Source organism: Suricata suricatta, chromosome 1, assembly GCF_006229205.1.
Source record: "Suricata suricatta isolate VVHF042 chromosome 1, meerkat_22Aug2017_6uvM2_HiC, whole genome shotgun sequence".
Classification (NCBI taxonomy): Eukaryota; Metazoa; Chordata; class Mammalia; order Carnivora; family Herpestidae; genus Suricata; species Suricata suricatta.
Window position 1 is genome coordinate 93,552,999 of NC_043700.1, and position 21,043 is coordinate 93,574,041.

The following is a 21,043-nucleotide window of genomic DNA, read 5'->3' on the forward strand; positions in this document are numbered from 1 at the left end:
AGTTGGGGAGGAGCAGAGAGGGAGAGAGAGAATCCCAAGCAGACTCTGCGCTGTCTGCACAGAGCCCAACATAGGGCTCAAACTCATGAACTATGAAATCATCACCTGAGCCAAAACCAAGAGTCAGATGCTTAACCTACTGAGTCACCCAGACAGCCCTCTGGCAATTCATTTTTGAACAAGACTTAGGAAACTTACATTCCATATACTCATGTATTATATTATCTATAGGCATAGAATTTCAGATAATTAGTGTTAAGACAAAACCACAACAAGGCAAAGGGTTAGAGAGTGACACTGGAGAGAGGGGATTACATTGGATTGGCGGTCAGATAAGTCCTTTCTGAGAAGTTGACATCTCACCTAAATATAATGACAAAATGACAAAAGCATGAAAATTAAAATTAAAAATTAAAAAAATTAAAATTAAAATTAAAAATTAAAAAAAAAAAACAGTAGAATATTCCAGATGGAGAGAAGTACTTGTGCATGGAAGCAAAGGCAGGAGAAGGTTGGCATTTTCTAAAGGCCAAATTAACTGACATTAACAATTTGCAATAAAAGCACGCGATAAAGGTGGCAGTGGGTGGAGAAGAGACCAGATTAGAAAGGTGGACAGAGGCCAGGTCGTTAAATGCCATGTGTCAATGGTGAGAAGTTCAGGCTTTATTCTCGGAAACCACTGAAGGGTTTGTAAGCAAGCGATGGGGCATGATGCTCTAATTTATAGTTTCAAAGCTCATGAGCTGCTTGAAGAATGTATTTTGGGAAAAAAGTTAGGCAGTTAGGGAGCTATTATATTATCCCCGGCTTAGATCAAGGTGCTGGTAGTGAAAATGAAGAAAAGTGGATAAATTCAGGATATTGTTTGATATCTTTCTAAGGCTGAGTCTAGTAGTCAATGTTGAATGTGGGAATACAGAAAAAGGGGAATGAAGAAAGATAACAGCAATTGGGAAATTGTGAACAAACACCAATTTATGGAGGGTAGGGAGGTAGTTAACGTCAAAAAGTTTTAACTGGGATTACTGAGCTTGAGACGTCCAGGAATCAGGCTGACTAATATTAACAGCTAAAAGTAAATCATTCTCATATTTATTTCTGCCAATAAGCTTTCCATGTAGAAATTAGTATATTCATTTTATCAATATGAACATGAGAGAACTTACCAAGGTAATGTAGCCAGGAAATGACAGAAGTTGGATTTAAACTTCAAATTAACTAGAAAGCTATGTATTTCCCTCAGAATATACTTCTATTTTGTAAATTAATTCGCTGAATTGATTTTTAAGTGATTGCTTTGGGCTACCTGATAATTCACTGCAACTTACAGTTTACTACATTAAAATCAGATTTTATTTATTGCACATATAAGAAAATGGTAAGGAAGACTCTTACAAGGAAGGCTACTGGGAAGAGAATACTAAACCATGTGAAGGGCATTAACTGCTTTACTGCCAACACCCTCTTAAAAGGAACCACATTGTGATGGGTTCTCTGTAGTACCTGCATTAACTATGCCAGGCTGAAGCTTTAGCCTCCTAGGAGTTTGTACTTGGCACAAATTATTTCTATTTCTAGAAAAAAAAAAATAACACAAAGGAAAACAGAATGAAGGGCAATATTTATATTTTTAATTATAGTTAAAAAATATTATTCCTAGTTGAGTTATACTTTCAAGCCATTAAATTACCATTTAATAATTTAAGCCTATAAGAAAAAAAATTAGGTAGAATTATCATACTCTGTTCTGGTTTTGTTGTTTAGTGACCTAACGTTCAGCCTCACGTACACATGATAGTGTCATTGTGGCTCATTTTAAGCCGTAGACAGAAATAGTTACAGAGTTTTCAGATGTGCTACTTTATAGCTATGCAGTTAGTAAATAAAAATATAATAAGAGTGCAATGCTAACGTTTTCTCCAAAAAAAATTCAAAGATTTAAAGGCTTGCGGATAAAAATAAACAAAACAAAACAAAACCAAAAAAACACAGCTGATTCGATTATTGCCATATTGCCAAAGTGGACCTATCTCTGGGCTGCCATCAGATAAGAATGTTAAAAAGCAAGGGAAAAATAATTTGTCAGCTAGAACAAAACTGTCAAACTTTTTTTCTTGTTTAGAATACTTTGATATTTCCCAGTCCTTAGATCACGGCACGTTTGAGAATAACATGGCATCTGGGATCTAAAAGCTGCCATATTTTTCTGAGTTTTCTCATGTCACCTACCAATTTGACTTTTAAATCAAAGAAGTGAATCTGTATTTTAAATCCTGTGTCAGAAACTTCATTGTTGGAATACAAGATTAAATGGCAAATTCTGAAGCTTGATATCTCAAACTCATATTCTCTCACAAAAGTGGTTTGTGATACCAAAGGCATGCAAATGAATGGAATATAAAATCATTGTCACATATGAGTTTTAATGACTTTAAAATAATTTAGTCCAACTTCCCACACAACTTCTGATTGTTTTATACATGATCCATATTAAGTGATCTTCAGATACCTAACTAAATCCTTCTTCTCTAGGAGCCTCAGACACACTAGTTCATATCAGGGGAACTCAAAAATCTCATGAAAATCTGTGCATTGGGACAAAGTTTAATAAATTCTCTAATTTCCAAAATTGCCAAAATGCTGAATCTATTTATGTCTCCCATCATGCTCCCAATACCATATTTAAGGCACCAAATGACAAAATTCCAAATATTTTAATTTTACTGATAATCTGAATTTCCATAACTTATAAATACTTCTATCTCAATATTGGACAGAATCCATACACACTTGGTCTTTACATTTCTTATTTAATTTCAATAATCCTTGATATAAATTAAAGTTATACTTCTATTATTTGTCCTGACATTAAGAATTCTAGATTCTTCCTAATTTTCCTCAGGCTCAGGCTGATGGCATCAGGAACTCACACAGTTTAACTCACTGAAACCAGAACTTGATCCTTGCACAGTTTGCACATTTAGACCAATGTTTTATTGACTCTTCTCCTTGTGAAAATTCCTCCTAACAGGTTCTTTCACCCATGTCTATCAGAAGAAAATGCTTTTAGCTTTTTCATTTCAAGGTTTGTTTGTTTTCCGCCAAATGAAATGTCCTTTCCATTCTATCATTTTGATGAAGAAATAGCACTACACGTAGTGGTTAAGTTTTCAGGTCAGTCCACAAAATCCTCTGTAACTGTAAGTTGGCTGAATTCTAGTTTTAAAAATCTGTGGTCTTCTTGAATGATGGAACATTCTTTGGAAGTTTGAAAAGAAATGTCTGCTACAAATGAAAAAATATCTAAAGTAGCAATGTAGAAAATGAAACTTAATGTGAACTACAATTTTTAAAAATGTTTTTGAAGCCAATACATCTAAACATCTTTTAATAAGAATACTATAAAGTAGGGACACGACACTTATTTCTAAATTTTAAAGTCTTTAAAGTGTATGAATTACAATTCTTATTAAAATCATTATATACACTATGTAATGGGCATATTTAGCAATTTAACATAGGTTGTATCAATTAAACCTTATAATAAACTACTTTGCAGTTATTATTATCCCCATTTTACTGAAGAAGATACGATTTAAAGAGATAGTACACCTTGCCTGAATCACAAAGAAATTATGACAGAACCAAAATTCAAATTGAGATAGATTTAAAGTAAAAGGTTTTATCATTTCATTATATAGATTACTGGGTTTGCTTTGCAAATAAAATAATTTTAGAAGTCAATATTATTTTTTCAAATTTGGCTTTGCCTATACACTGAAAATTCAGTATACTCTGAACTTGATAGTAAACTATGCTAAGGTCTGAATCATGCTCTGCCACATAGCTGTGTAATTCTGAGTAAATTATTTAACCATTCTGAACTTGGGTTTTCTGTAAGTAAAATCAAAATAACATGCAAAATATTGAGATGATAAAGAGAAATGTGTAGAAATGGTGAAAGTCTGTAAAACCTGGTGTACTGCCTGACACAGATGGTTTTATATATAGAGAGAGAGAGACAATTTCTTCCTCTTCACAATACCCCCCACCCCTTGACTACATAGATATACAAAAATAATTTAAACTCTCAGAATTACATGGTTGAAAACAGGCATTCTTGTCTACATGGTTACATTCTTCTCTGCCGTGATTTTTGACTTGGAATGTTCCAAAGTACAAATCCTCTGATGGAGAACTTGTGGTCTGTGCCTGCCCATCCCAGGTCACCCTGCACTGCACCCCTAACCCTTGCAATCACACCCTGCTTCCCACCCGTGGATAACTTTCACATGACACACCTGCTGTGCACAAGTTTTATAGTGACTGATGCTTTAGGCAACTAGATTTCTGGTCCTGGTTTTTCCTTCCCAACTTCACTCTCACAAAGGCTGTGTTTTCCTGCATGCCTAGAATTGACCACACAGTTGCAGTACTAACTGTAGAAGGAAGCTAAGACTGCAGTGCTTTAGTAATAAAACTTTGGTTGTAAATATCTGACCACCAGTGTCTACTCAGTTTTAGTCTCTCTTCTATTCAGGTGACTCTTGAAATGCTGAATTGTTATGAGTGATGTGGTAGTGACTATATTTTTTTACATAGGAATGCTTACCCTTGTCCCTACTGACCATGAAGCACATTACTGACTACACACACAATAAAATGTTTCAGATAATCTTGGGTTAAACTTTCCGTGGTTACCACACCATATTCGGTTCATCATTCTTCAAGATTTTATAGTTTGCATAAAATGTAACATGGTCGTTCACACATATTTTCAAAAATGCAGAGAATATGGTTTTCTATGTAATCTCAGATAATGACAATGTCAAAAGTAAATGGCAAATAATATATAAGAGCCACCTGAATTAATAATCTGTGGCACTATCACCTGAATACTGACTATAAATCTGTCATTACATGTAATTTCAAAATCTTCTGTTCTTTTATGAGAAGTGGTGACCTGAAACAATACATTGTATACTCCACAATTGGTCATATATGACAAAAATGTTTATGTCATATTCATCCAAAACATTTCAACAACAGTAAAACCAGCACATTTGTAAACTCAAAATTATTCTTCTGTATCAGTATCCATATACCTACATAAATATATATCATATTCATGAAAATATAATTGTATTTATACACACATACACTTGTGTGTATATATCTATATATCTAGATATAGATATAATTGTAATCATTTGAGGCTCCAACAAATGTGCCTTGGTGTATGTATGTATTAAATACATACTATATATATATTTTAATAGTGTGTCTGTACATGTATAATTTTAATCCTTTGGGTTTCCAACAAATGTGTTTTGGCTTAAAACAATTTCAACAAAATTATAGAAACTATGTCAACATTATCAAATTCTTTAATAAATTATAAGTTGTGTGGCTATTTTCATAAATGAATGTTACATGGGACAATGTTTCATGATTCACTTATACTTCTGGAATTCAATGATCAATTCATTCATTCAATCATTTATTCAATGAATATTTAAGCAATACATACTTTCTTAAAGGCATAACATCTCTTTGACAAATTTTTAATTATTTCAATTTTGAAATAGAAGTTTCAGTATTTATAGAGCAATACATGCAAAAGAAAATGGTTATCAATAGTAATATTATTTTTAATAGATTGTATTTTGTACTACCTGCTATACAACTTTATATAATTACTGCTTCCATACACTAAATGCTAACATATACTGTTTTTCATTATTTCTTTGGTATTCCATTACACTGCTAACTCAGTGAGGATGCTGGGTTCTCTTTGATACTCTTTTTAGAGTTCTGTGGGGCTTCATCAAATGCCTATTATGGGGGCACCTGGGTGGCTCAGTTGGTTGAGCAGCCAACTTCAGCTCAGGTCATAATCTCACAGTTTGTGGGTTCAAGCCTCACATCAGGCTCTGTGCTGACAGCTCAGAGCCTGGAGCCTGCTTCAGGTTCTGTGTCTCCATCTTTCTCTGTCCCTCCCTTGCTCACTCTCTGTCTCTCTCTCTCTCAAAATAAAATAAAGACATAAAAATTTAAAAAAAATGCCTATTATGGCTACCTACAAAATATAGAGGACTAATGAAGTAGAATTCTGGACCCACTTTATTATTGCTATGACAGTTAGAACTATTGGATGTTTTAAAGCTTTAAGTACTTGAAATGCAGTGGTAGAATATCAAGTTATCTTCAAAAGTGATATGTTAGTGGGCAGGGAAACATTTGGTCTTACACAAATAGAGCCTTGTTTGTACTGTAGTCAAGCCTTTATCACTTAGATATTTATACACGAATTTCACAAAGTGATATATGTGCTATAAGTTATATAGATATCATTGGAGTGCCAAAAATTCATAAATTCTTCAATATTTAGTTTCATGGTAGAAATATATACTTTCATTTACTTACATTGTGAAGAAATTCTTCACAACCAGACAAGGCTTACCTGAATCTGTAGCTGTGATCATCAAGACAAAGTGCTCCTTTGTTTCACGGTCCAAACTCTGTGTTACTCGAAGTTCTCCACTAGCTGAGAGAGTGAAAGCATTGTCTTCATTACCACCAAATAGAACATATGAGAGTTTGCTATTAGGACCTTGATCATCATCTCTTGCCACCACCTGTAGAGGGAATAACACATACCAGGGATGTGAGTAAATCTAACAAAATGTTCACCACAAAATACAATGTATCATTAAAAATAATGAGGTAGGAGTGCCTGGGTAGTCAGTTAAGCGTTTGAGTCTTGATTTTGGCTCAGTTCATGATCTCACAGTAGTGGGATTGAGCCCTTCATCAGCCTCCCTGCTGACAGCTTGGAGCCTTCTCGGGATTCTCCCTTTCTCTCTCTCCCTGCCCCATCTCTGCTCACACTCTCTCTTTCAAAGTAAATAGATAAACTTAAATAACATGAGATAAAGTCATGTGTACCCAAATTAAAAGGTTCTTGAGACACATTTTAAAATTTCAAGTAAAAAATACAGAGTAAAAAATGGTACAGAGTGGTATGTATTATTGTGTAAAACTATATATAAAATCAACTTATAGTATTTTTGGAAGACTTCACAAAATTTTTAACAAAAGTTCCATCTAGGTAAAGAGGGAAGCCAGTACAATTTTTGTAAAAATGTTTTCAAACTTTCTCACTATGTTTAGATATTACTGTTAGAGTAAAACAATTCAAAATACACAAATACAGAAATATGTGAAACATGAGTAACCACAAAAGAACATAATTGTAATGTGATATTTTAATCTATGAAGAAATCAATAGGTTCTTGGGTATAATTTCCATGAACCTTTCCCTTTTGAGATTTCTTATATCTGCAGGTAAGCATTTATGGAGACAACGAGGAAAGGGTGGGTGAAGCGTGAACACTGTGGAGAGGGTTGACTTTTATGTATTTATTAAAAATGTTTTTTAATTTGTATTTATTTTTGAGAGAGAGAAGGGCACAATCAGGGGAGGGGCAGAGAGAGAGGGAGACACGGACTCTGACACAGTAGGCTCTGAGCTGTCGGCACAGAGCCTGATGCATGGCTCGAACCCACAAACCGCGAGATCATGACTTGAGCTGAAGTCAGATGCTCAACCAACTGACCCACTCAAGAGCCCCAGGACTAACTTTTAAACGAACTGTCTTATAGTGAACATAATATTTATTTGATTTAAATATACTGACCTGAAGAATTGTTCTGGGCAGTGTCCCTAAATTCTCAGGGACATTTACAGAATATGGAGATAGCTCAAACATGGGAACAAAATCATTAATATCCAGTAGAACAATGCTGACAGTGGAGGTATCAGTTCTGGGGTTACTGCCCCTATCTGTTGCCTGAACAGTTAATGAGTAAGTAGGAGTTTTTTCTCTATCCAAAGGCTTAGCTACAGTAATGGCACCTGTGACAGAGTCTATGCGAAATTCCTGATTGGCATTACCATCAACAATGCCATAGCGAACCTGTCCATTTGTACCTTCATCTCCATCTGCTGCATATACTTGTATTATATCTGTTCCAGTAAGTGTGTTCTCATTAATCTCCACTTTATACAAGGCCTGCATAAAAACAGGGTTGTTGTCATTGATATCAAGAACCATAACTACAACTTCTGTAGACGAAGAAAGAGCTGGTTGACCTTTGTCTGTAGCCACCACTGTTAGAGTGTAATTAGAAATCTCTTCTCTATCCAGTTCTCCAGTGAGCCTCACTTCACCATCAATGGTCCCAATACTGAACTTGTTTCCCAAAGGGTTCAGCAGGGTGTACTCAATATAGCTATTTGGGCCGCTGTCTGGGTCAGTTGCTTGAGCTTTGAACACAATAGTATCAATAGGTGTGTTTTCTGGCATGTATGTCAATTTAGGGGAAAGAAATGTTGGTGGGTTATCATTGACATCCAACAAAATAATGGAGACGTGGGCAGTGCTTGTGAATCTGGAGGCCGGAAGCTGTGGCAGGTCATGCACTTGAACAACCAGGTTGTAGAAGGACTGACTCTCCCGATCCAAACTTTTAAGGACTTTTAGTACACCATTCTTGTCCACTGTAAACTGACCAAGGCTATCACCTGAAGCAATGCTATAAGCCAATTGGGAATTGATGCCTGAAATGAAAGGGAAAACATTAAATTTTCTTGAATGTGTGCTTTTTACAGACATAGGTGTATGAAACATTCTGATATAAAACTTTGCATATTTGATATATGATGCCCCAAACACAACTTTTGGATGATTTAGCCACAGTTCATTTTTCTTGTATGTAATGCATACACATAATTCCTTTCCCGTTAACTTTTGATCTGAAAAGATGTTTACAATCTGGTGAACAAATGATGTATATAATGTCTGCTATTTACTACAATGTCGAAATGTTAAATTACAAAAATAGAAAGGAGAAAAATATTTCAGAGAGCGGATATTTTTCTCTAGATTTCCTTATTTCTATCACATGGTTTCTGAGGGTTCAACATCAACAGTGCCACAGTCTATACTATTAGCCAAACATTTAGAACTTCAGTAATTTATTGAGGTTGACACCAATTTTCAGAGAAGTGTAATAAAATTTTCTGATGTATGGCATTAGTCATGTTTTAAGTCTACTTTTACATTCCTTGTCAGAACCAATAAATACTTTTTAATTCTTATTAAGCATCTGGCTAATGGCCTTTGTGAAAATAATTCTTTCTCAGATTTTATTATGTACATTTAATGTGTTTTAAAAGTATTCTTTAAAGGAAACGTTAGCAGTAAAGTTACACATAAAAGGCTGCAAAAATAAATGCTCACTGTATATTATTGGGCTATATTTAGAAGCTATTTTATCTATTTTCCTTACAACATGGGTCACTTCTTAATTGTAAAAAAATACACAATTTCTTATTTCAGAAAATGATTACAGAGAATATTCTAACAAAAAAATGTGGGGAATGGAATGGCCAGTTGTTATTACTAAATAATTTAAAAGTAATGATAGAGAAGCAGTGAAAACAAAAAGGAAAACCTGATCTCTTGCTCAGAGTAATGTTTTCTTCACGTGTGCACAATTTTATAGCTTAGCCTAAAGCTGTTGGGACTCTGTAAGATATTATAAGTATTGCTAAGAAACATATTGTGCATCTAGATAATTCATTCGCAACAAAGATTTTATACTCTTGCATTTTATGCTAGGGAAAATCTGTTGAGTTACATTAATTGCTGACAAATAGCTCCAATATTTCTGAAGTTAATTTAAACTATTTTGGCATCAGGGGTGCCTGGCTGGCTCAGTCACTAGAGCATGTGATTCTTAATCTCAGGGTTGTAAATTTAAGCCTGATTTTGGGTGTAAAGATTACTTAAAAATAAAATTAAAAAAAAAGCTATTCAGGTGTTAAAAATATTTAGTCTGTGCCAAGAGTCTTCTAGAGCAATTTGATCACTGTTTTTCTTTTTTTATCTTGAAAAATACGCTTTCTTAGAAGTCTATGACTACTTGAGTTAGTTTTCACCTTTTTCTGAAACTTGTCATGTGCCTTACAAAGACAAGTTTAAGCTGAGTAATGGGATTTTCTTTTCTACCGGTTAAGGATTGCCTTCTCTTTAAAAAACAAAAATGCTAGAATTACTCTTTCCCTGTGATTTTATGGTCTCTATCTAAATACCTTGTTTATATGTTGACACAGAGAAGAAATATTTATGAAGATAAATTTGAGGCATTGGCTTATTCATAAAAAATCTCCAGGATAAACAACAATTGAGTAGATTTTTGAAAAGGTAGAATTTCCCCCTTCATTATGAGTTGTGGCTTTTAATCTTTACAGTTTTTTAAAAACTATTCAGAAGTGAAAAACCATTGTAAAGTTCAGAATAATTAGGACTGTGAAGATCATGAAAAATATGAATAAATAAAGCTAATGGAGGCCAAAGGTCAATTTGCCAGCAGGAGATAAAGAGAACTTTAAGATCTGGATGGAATAAGGTCAAAGGCCTACTTCAACCTTTGACTTAAAATTCCACAGGAATGAGGGAAGAAAAATTTCCATCAATCAGTGCAAGAAAAAATTTCCATCAATTAGTGAAATATATGGAGATTTTATATATATATATATATATATATATACACACACATATATAATACTTATATATAATTTTTTAATTCAGAATGTATATATCCCGAGGAAGATAATTTAAAAGACTGTATTATATATTTTTTAAATACAGTTAAGTCATTTTTTACTAAGGAAATTTTCTGCACTTATGTCTAAATCCATCAGTAAATATTGAACTCCTATTCCTTGAGGCACAAATTCAGACACAATTATTACGGAGAAAAAGTTATGAAAACATCTGGATAAAATAATACAAACAAGCAGAGATATAAAATTTAGCTCTGTGAAAGCATATAAAATCTTTCATGCCCAAGATCAAAAGAAATTAGAAAAGCTGACAAAAGTACACATGGCTACAAAATGATGGCGTAGCACTTGTACATAAATCAATTGGAATGCAAGCAATTAAATCAAGGGTCTGAACACTCTGGGTCATCATGTTTGCTACTTCCTTGAGTAAACAACTACATTTCAGAGGCAAAAAGAGAACATGATACCAAGACTTTATAGCCTCCTTGTAAACAGCAGAACAGCCTCTTTTTTAAGGAAAAAAATATGGTGAGGTAGGTGAGTGGGGTAAGTGGTAAGTTTTAAACTTTACCAGAGTTATGGAAAAAGAAAAATTTGATTTTATATTCATGTTCATAATGACAAATATCAATATTAGGATATAACATTAAAAGGAACTCATGATAACAATCATCTTTGAGAAAATAAATACTTCACCGCCATCTAAAGGACAGGTGTTCTCAAGAACTTCATGAATCCTTACTGTTGCAATTACAGGCCACAAAAGCCACCCATATTTGCTTTACTGTAAAGAAAACGACTTTTCATTTCTGACAAATCTAAATGACTTTGGGCCTGTGCTCTACAGTTAGAAAAGAGATGTGGATAGAGAGAAACTCAAAATTCTCCCTAATGATCTGTCAGTTTCCTAAAAAAAAATAGAGAGCTCAGATCATTTGTCTCTCTCTTTTCTTTGTATCAAATACTTGAATCACAAAACAGTACTACATTATTTTAAAATTCTGTAACTTAACCATAAGCAATGGGACTTGAGTTTGGTGGGATTTTATAGCCCACCAAGTCTTTAAACTGAAAACTGTTCATATTTCTAACCATTTGTGTTTAATGTTCTGAAAGTGGATTAGTCACGTGATTCTTTCTGGCAGTTTTATGGTGTATGTGTGGTAGTACTGAGTTTTTTTTCAGTCTCAAGAATTATTTAGTTCAAGAAAATACAGCACATAACATAAGTATATAGTTCTGTCATGAAATGTGTGTGTTTATTTATAACCCCTAAACATGATCTAATTATGTTACAGTAACCTACCATTTGTTAACCTATCACACAGCTATAACACACAGAACTCTTTTAAACAGCATTTAGCTTTATGAAGCAGTTCCAACAAGCTCATCAAGTCACTGGAATATGAAACTTCTTTAATCTGAATGCCTGCAATTGTACCAAGCATGTACAGGCTAACTTATTCAGCAATAATTATCATCTCTCTATTCTCAAAACAGTCTATGACTCCCAATACTTTGAAGAGCATTTGAATTTATGACTCCCAGTATTTTCAAGAGATATGAATTTAATTCTAAAATAACATAGTAACTACCAAAGCTAGTATATTTCCATTAAGTTTAGTCTATACTATTTTGCCTCAATATAATACCTTTTAAAGTATGCACAAGGAAGCCTTGAAGTCTTGTGAAAACAGTAAAATATTTTACCTATTTTTATTAAATGGTTCTGTAACCTAAAATTTTAGGTTAAACTCTGGGAGCATCTAAATATTAACTTTATTTTTATGTAAAATTTCCTCAGATATTTTCCCATCAGGAACCTACTGATTACAGAGTTAGATGAATTTGTTATTTTATTTTATTTCATTTTATTTAAGTTTATTTATTTTGGGGAGAGACAGAGAGTGAGAACAAGTGGAAGAGAGGCAAAGATAGAGTTTATTTGTTTTGGGGACAGAGAGAGAATCCCAAGAAGGTTCAATGCTCAGCCTCACACAGGCTTGAACTCATGAACAGCAAGATCATAACCGGAGCCAAAGTCAGATGTTTAACTAAGTCACCCAGGTATCCCAGATTTGTTTTTTTTTTAATGTCTAAATAAATACTGCTTGTGAAATACTTTGAGAACTATTTAGTGTGACTGAGTTGGTAATTTTAAACAAACAAGGTTACCCTGGTTCAGTCTTATCATTATCCTTGAAATTCAGAAAGAATAGGAAGCATGTCCTATATTTTAGGTCAAAGTACAGGAAATTACAGTGATAAAAGTATTCAAAACTAAAACAATGGGAAAATGTAAGTTGAAACTTTTACTCAACACAATTAAAGGAAAAGAAATGCATGAAGAGTAAGTTGAAGTCAATGGTTAATATAACTCTGTGCATACATGTATAATAAATATTCCAACAGGCTTTCACAAAGAAAGGTTCTTATTTGTTTTTGTGCAGTTCTCTATATTTTTTAAAAAATTTTTATGTTCATTATTTATTTTTGAGAGACATGGAGAGACAGTGGGAATGGAGGAGGGTCAGAGAGAGAGGGAGACACAGAATCTGAAGCAGGCTCCAGGCTCTGAGCTAGCTATCAGCACAGAGCCCAATGCGCGGCTCGAACCCACGAACAGTGAGATCATGACCAGAGCCGAAGCCAGACGCTTAACTGACTGAGCCACCCAGGCTCCCCAGTTCTCTATATTTGAAGGTATGAGAATATATAAAATTTAATCCAGAGGAACACACAGTCTTATGAAGCAACGGTCGCTCTCTAGTGCATAATAAATAAATCACAAAGAAACATAGCAAAAAATTCTTCACTACAGAAAAGTCAGGACCAGTCACAAGGACAAATAAGATATTCATATTCAGGGAGCAGGTAAAGTTATGAAAGTTATAATAGAGAAATCAACTTCCAAAATTGGGATTAAGCTCAATCATTTATATGCCTCATTGGAGCCAATCACAGAGGTGGGCTGATAAAAATGAAATAGAGTGAGCAAAGTTCTTTGGCCAGGACTGATTTCATACTAAATATGCCACAAATATCAGTTATTAAGCAATAGTAGTAGTAGCGAAATTACAGATTCTTCTGTTTTAGATATATGTGCGCCTGGGACCAATATTAACTGTTTGAATATAAAAGGGGAAAACTTCAAAATGCACTTAATGAACTCTAAAGTATTTCCAATTTTGTGAATTGAAACGTTTATAAAATACTGTGCCTTTTGCCTGTCATATCTTTCTCAGTGACACTTCTAGACAATTCTGAAAGGAGACTAAGTATAGAGGAGAATGTTGAGATACAATGATATTCCAAAATTACATGAATCATCCAAGTCAGTAAGAACCAGGAAATTCTAAATTAAGGTGATATGCCTATGTCTTTAGGCATATCCTCAGGCTCCAGACCTATTTCCTCTTTAAAGGTCTGTCTCTTATTTTCTCAAGAGATAGGACATCTACTCATCCAATAAAAGGGGAAACAAGGTATTAACTTTCCAAACAGGTCAAAGACTGATAATAGGTACACTGTTATCTCTAGTGCTATGTTATATAATATGTGAATTTACAAAACAGGTCTCAGAAGAAAGGCCAGGAGAATTATAGTTTAGAAGAAAGTTTGCCAAATGATTTTGCAATAAATAAAATTGAACATATGTAAAGTCTAGAATTAAGGCAAAATCTCAACTTGATATAGCATAGATTAAAGAGATCTGGAATCATCCTTTGAGTCAAAGCATGAAAGCTTGCTAAAATATTATTTGAAGTTTTCCATTCGAAATATACAATTAATTATGCATTCTTACATATCTTTTAAGATGTTAGTTTTCCTTTTGCTTCCAAAATTTTCACTTTTTATGTTAAAGTAAATGTAGACAAATATTTTTACTAATCTGACAGAAATCTAGTAAAAAGCTGTTTTGACTTCTACATTATTAAGCTGCAATACTGTAAAAAAGGAAAGTAAAGATTTTTTAAATATTTATTTGTTTTTAAGAGAGAGAGAGAGACAGAGAGAGACAGACAGACAGACAGACAGAGGTGTGAACAGGGAAGGGGCAGAGAGAGAAAGAGACACAGAATCTGATGCAGGCTCCAGGCTCTAAGCTGTCAGCACAGAGCCCGACGTGGGGTTTGGACTCACAAACTGTGAGATCATGATGAGCCAAAGCCAGATGCTTAACCAACCGAGCCACCCAGGTGCCCCAGAAGACAAAGTTTTTGAAATGATAACAATGCATTCTGTGTAACTGTTATAAGAATTTAACTGACAAAGTACTCAAATTTTTCCATCCTCTATAATTAAATCATAAATCCATCCTTCTTTGGACCTATATTCAAAATAACAATTTTGTGACAACTGAACACAGTATATAAATATAATATAAATCTGTAATTTTAAGTGTATAAAATAAAGTACATACCATCATCTGCATCAGTAACATTAAACACAAGAACAGTAGATCCTAGAGGTAGATTCTCCATTAAAGATGTGCTATATGAATTTAAGCTAAAAATAGGTGGGTTATCATTTACATCTAGTACATTAAAATAAACCCTAATCGTAGTAAATTGTCCCCCACCATCTTCAGCTCTAACAGTGAGGATATAATATTGCTGTGCTTCATAATCTAATGCTCGAGTCAAATTAAAGACTCCAGTAACTGGATTCAGGAAAAATATGCCATCTTCATCATCTTCATTCACAATATATGTAATTTCTCCATTCACACCGGAATCATCATCTGTAGCTAAAATAGCTGCCACCAATGAACCTATCAAAAAACAAATTAATTAGTCTAAAATTAATGAGAAAATGTATTACTAACAGACCATATACAGACACCAACAAATTTTATTTATACCATAAAACATTTTAACTAGAGAATCACTATGAAAATATAGTGAACACAATATTCTGCAGATTTCTACATTAACACTGATGCCAACCTTCCCAAATATTAATAAAATATATAGCATATTAAGTTCTCAGGCAATTTTAGGTTGCAGTGTAAATGTTCTGGAGAAATCATACTACTTCTGACATTATTTTTCTGCTTGGCACTACCAATTCATGAACATATTGGCTACTGCAATGACTTCTATTGGGTCCCATTGCTAGTATTAGGAAGTGGGGGTCTCAAGCAATAATTCTGACTTATGGTCAGGGGATATCACTTGATAGCTCATGTGGTCATTGTTGAAATTAATGCAGAAATAAACATGATGATAATTTCATGAAAGGCGTGCACAACTCATGTTGAGGAGGGAAGGAAAAACTGCAGTAAGAAGTAGTTTATAAATATTTAATTTCCTTGTCAAATGAGTTTCCGTAACATATGCCTTATTACGCAAAATCATTCCAAATGTAACTCAGAATAAAATTTCAATTTTAGATGAGAATTTCCAATAAAGGAAATGAAGCCTACACACACTGAAAATATGGATATTTAGTATTCAGACTCAACAATCACAACATAATATGTTCAAAGAGGCAAGGCGACAATTGAGGATTGAGATCCCACTAACACTTATTGAGTACATGTGATTTCCCAAGCCCAAGTTAGCACACTATGATATATTCTCCAAATTAACTTTTACTCTAATTCTAACAGGAATTGTTATTTCCATTTTATAGAACTTCAAATTAAAGCTGAGAGAAATGAATTCACTTGCCCTGGGCCACACAGGTGTTAAGCATTAGAGCCAGTGTTCACAGGTTTTCAGGTGCTTTTCTTGCGCTCTGTACACATAGCACTATAACCATGTTAGACACGTTTACACTATTCATTTATTTTAATTTTTGAAACCAATTAAAATATGTTAAAAAATAAGGATGCAGTCCTGTCCTGCAAATGTGTTTCTGAAGTACATTAATTCAGAATGGATGCAGAGGTAGGAAAGCACAATACATTGTATGATCGGCCTCTTAGAAGTCAGCATTAAGAAAAAATATTACACATAACATGTGTAAGTGGTCTGTAAAATATCCCATAGTATAAAGTAGAAGAATAGTATCAAAACGGTCATTGCCAGAAAATTAACACCTCATCACAAACACTTTCAGAAACAGAAATATTTGTAATTAGTTACCAGATGAATTGCTAACCTCATTGACTCTCCACAATCTAGTAATTCACTTGGGAACTATATCGAAGAAGGTTAATTAAAAGACTAAAATATCTAGCACATATATTTTTACACCTAGCAGTATACTATAAAAACTAATTACTTAATTAAGAGCAGTCAATATATAGCCCATAACTGTAGTCAAAAGTGACCTAGGCAAAATACCCTTATGGGTGCGCCACCTACCTGGGGTTGTGTCTTCTGGGATGTCAAAAGAGTACACAGGTCTGGAGAACTTGGGTGTGTGGTCATTCACATCGCTGACGGTGATATTAATTCTCATATCCGAGGACTGAAGGCCATCATCTGCCCGAACCAGCAAGGAATATTTGGAACGGCGTTCCCTGTCCAACCGCTTGGTTGCTATCAGATCTCCAGATTCAGGGTCAATGCGGAAACTGTCATCAGCTCCACTAATGATCGTGTACGTGACCAGAGCATTTGCACCCTAAGAAAAAGACCCATATCTGAAAGTGTTAGAAGTAGAACCGTAAGAGCACTATTCTTTGTGTTGAATATATATTTGACAAAGTGACGTTTGGGGCTTTCCTTTATAAGATATTTAAAAATTTCAAAAGATAACAAGCCAAAGCCAAAGTCGTATATTACACAGTCTTTCACCACCTATCCATTAAATAGCTCAGAAAATCTCAGCCATCAGTATAAGATACGTATTTTTTAATTCATAAAATATACACATAGAAAAGAATCAAGTTGTCGTTACAGAAAATACAAATGACATTACTACTATTAGCTGCATTGCTAAAGGCTCGCTCTGTGCCAGGCACTGTGACAGTATTATGTGTGCACTATCTCACTTCAATTCACAACTCCATGAGGTGCCATTTCACAAATGAAGACAGTGGGTTCTGAGATGTGAGGCAACTTACACAGAGTCAGACTGCATGAGTTAGCATGGATTTCAAACCCAACTCTGCCTGACTCTGAGCTCATGATCATTTTGATTCAGCATGAAAAGGTAATTAAATGAGGCAGTGCTAAATGAGGGAGGCTTTAAATAAGCACTGTAAGAACCAAGAAGAGGGCGAGATTACTTTGAATTGATTTCTTTAGGGGTGATAATAATGCAGAGTGTGTATGGACTGAATTGGGGTTTGTAGAATGGCTTTTTTTTAAGGAAAAGATTAAGGGAACATTTAAGTTTAAGCAAAAGTACAGAAGAAAGGAAAATGATGTGTTTGGCTTACTCGTTGTTAAACAGTTTGTTACAGGAAAGAGTTTAAATGAACTATAGAAGACAGTCAAACTAAACTGTTAGGTTATGGGTATATTTTGGAGAATCTCAATTGCAACACAAATTGGTTTGAAACTTATGGCCAAGAAAACACTAATTTTGCTTTAAGTGGAAGCAAGGCTCCTGATAATGTAAGAGGGACTAGAGTGGGAAGAGGCCAGAGGAGGGAAAGAGTGAGGAGAGTTTGGGCCCAGAAAACTAGGGCTTCATTTCCTCAAGGTGAAACTTCCACAGTCTGTACTGTTTGCATGTACCAAGTCCATGTTCTGTAAAATGAGAGCAGGTGGTTTCTTGTGTTGTCTTAGATTTGAGCTGTGGCCCTCCCAACTTGAAGTCTAAGCTAGAAAGTTAGTAGAGGACATAAAAAAGTTGAGAAAAACAGAACATTCATGAAGTGTTCACTAAGAGCTAGACACTGCCCTAAGTACATCACTTGATGGTCACTAATTGAGGTTAAAGGAAAGGTTTCAAGAAAGAGTAGATATTAGCAAAGTCCAAAATAAAGAAATTTAGAAGAATTAAAATTAAGGAACTCATTTGGACCTGATGATGGGGAATGTTAACTTCATAGTATCTTTAAATATCTTCTATATATATTATCTTAAAATATATTTGATAATGTAGTATTTTAAAGTATATATTAAATATATTATAAACTTGACAGAACAATGTTGAAATTGCAAGCAGTTTGATTTAGATATTTCTTAATTATATATTATAAAAATTATAATATAATTTAATTATAACAATTAAAATACTACATGGAGTACTATATGCTGCACTGGTTGTGATCTGATGTTTTTGGGGTTGAATCTCAGCTCCACCACTTATTAACTGTGTGTCCTTGGTTGTTATACTTATAGCCCCTAAGAGCCCATGTTTCTTTACCTGGACAATCAGGACAATAACAGTACCTGCCACATAGGGCTATTGTAAGCATTAAAGGAGTTAATACATGTGAAACACTTAGAATGATCCTTCAGAAAGCATATGACAGTGATATGAGTGGGGAAGGGGCAGAGAGAGAGGGAGACACAGAATCTGAAAGAGGCTCCAGGCTCTGAGCTGTCAGCACAGAACCTGACTCAGGGCTCGAACCCAGGAACCGTGATATCATGACCTGAGCTGAAGTCGGCCGTTTAACCAACTGAGTCACTCAGGCACCCCTAATATATAATTGTTAAGTTTTAATGATGAGTTATAGTTAGTCTCAGAATTGTTGACTTCAAGTATTTTTTGAGTTAAATAAACTTACATAAAATGAATATTCTTTTTACAATTTTTAACCTCTAGAAATTTATTTATCAAAATATCCAGGTTAAGAACTCCCAAGAGGGATATTGGGAAGACCCAAAATTTAGGATGCATAGACTAAAAGTCTGGCATGGTAGGAGATCACGGCACCCACAGTTTCCATACATCTTTTCCTCCACAGATTAGATGTGTTTTATCTTTCATGGTCAAACACCTAAGGGTATGATTTCTATAAGTCAAAGGCAAAAATACTCTTTCAAAATATATGTTTAGTGGCATTTGCTATATTTTTGTACTGCATTCTTGAGCCCAATCTTAAAATTGAGTGAAGTGAATGCCTCAAAGCACCTTTTAATTTGGCAATGGAATAGCTGAATTTAACCCAATACCATATGTATCTTGTATATTCAGGTGTACATGGAGTATCTAACATATTTATTATAATTGTATGGTTTAACAAAAACATTCAATAAAAATTTTAGACTTCTAATCTGACCACATTCGGTACTATTTATTCTGTTTCACTAAGAGTTCCATTATTCTAGTAAAGCAATCCAGGTATGAAAACAGCTACATTCAATTCTGACTTATTATAATGGCAAGTATTTGGAAAATAGGGGAAAGCAAAGAAACAAAAACGTATTTAAAGCCATTACACAAATAGTTTGAAATTTAGATATGTCCTGTCTACATAATGCCTGCCATAATTAATACTCCTAAATTTGTGATAATTCTTCTGAACAGAAGCAAAGGCATCAAATTATGTTGACACAACAATCTTTCTATATTCAAAATCAGCTGATACAGTGAATTAAGAGTTCTAGTGAATGTCTGAAAATGTCTGGCCAAGGGTAATGATTTAATTAGGTCTTTTGAAAAGTCTATTTATTTAATATCCAAAATATGCAGTATCAGCAATACCACAAGAAACAAATACTGTATTTCAGTTGCAGTGCAGTGGAAATACTGCTGGATAAAAACATTCTACTCTCCTGAGGAACCACAGAGACAAAGCACGTGGAAGGAATTCTAAAAGTAAATAGCTATAAATTGCAAATGTATTTTACAACCTTAAGTAGTATTTTCAAAAATAAGTATGGTACTCTGAAACAAAGCTTGAGTATCCTGGCCCATTACAAGCATAATAATTCTGTTTGTAAAAGGAAACAAGAGACTGACAAAGTCATGTGCTTCTGAAAGATGTGTATCTTGGTCCAACATATGTTTCAAATGATATTTAAATGAAGTTCAACATGTACATGTTGCTTCCTAAACTGATTCCTTTACCCAGGCATTACTCTCCAGTGCCTTACTAGAGTTTCCTTAACATATTAATACTTAGATGTTTGATGTAATTAAGGAATTGTGTATAAATAATAAAGAATATACTGACACATAGTTTGCTAATAAGTTACATAATGCTAGTGTTTTAAATAATTCTATTAATTTTTTAAAACCAACCCACTGGATAATTGTGCAACAATTTAATGCTGACTACAAAGCTGGCTAAAAGAAATCCCTTGCATTCAATATTGAGTATGATTCATACTAGAGGAAGAAAGAAAACACCCATGATGTGGAAAGAGAGACAACATCTCAAAAGTGTATACACACACACACACACACACACACACACACACACACACATATATGTATATATATATATATATGCATATATACATATTTATATATTTTTTCAAATTTTTTTCAAATTCAACTAAGAGGTAAAAAGCTAAAAATAGAGTAGAAAATAGGATGAAGGTTTAT

General features: G+C 34.0%; 1 protein-coding gene across 2 annotated transcripts in view; it reads right to left on the bottom strand.

The window, feature by feature from the left end:
• The window catches only part of FAT4 (FAT atypical cadherin 4), a 168,842-nt gene that overhangs the window by 62,409 nt on the left and 85,390 nt on the right, over positions 1-21,043 (bottom strand). For both annotated transcript variants that reach the window (XM_029941196.1, XM_029941188.1), the window contains exons 3-6: positions 16,954-17,215; positions 15,063-15,413; positions 7,704-8,626; positions 6,467-6,641 (exon numbers count right to left, since the gene is read on the bottom strand). In XM_029941196.1, coding sequence (XP_029797056.1) covers positions 6,467-6,641; positions 7,704-8,626; positions 15,063-15,413; positions 16,954-17,215 — 1,711 coding nt within the window. The remainder of the gene's footprint in view (positions 1-6,466; positions 6,642-7,703; positions 8,627-15,062; positions 15,414-16,953; positions 17,216-21,043) is intronic.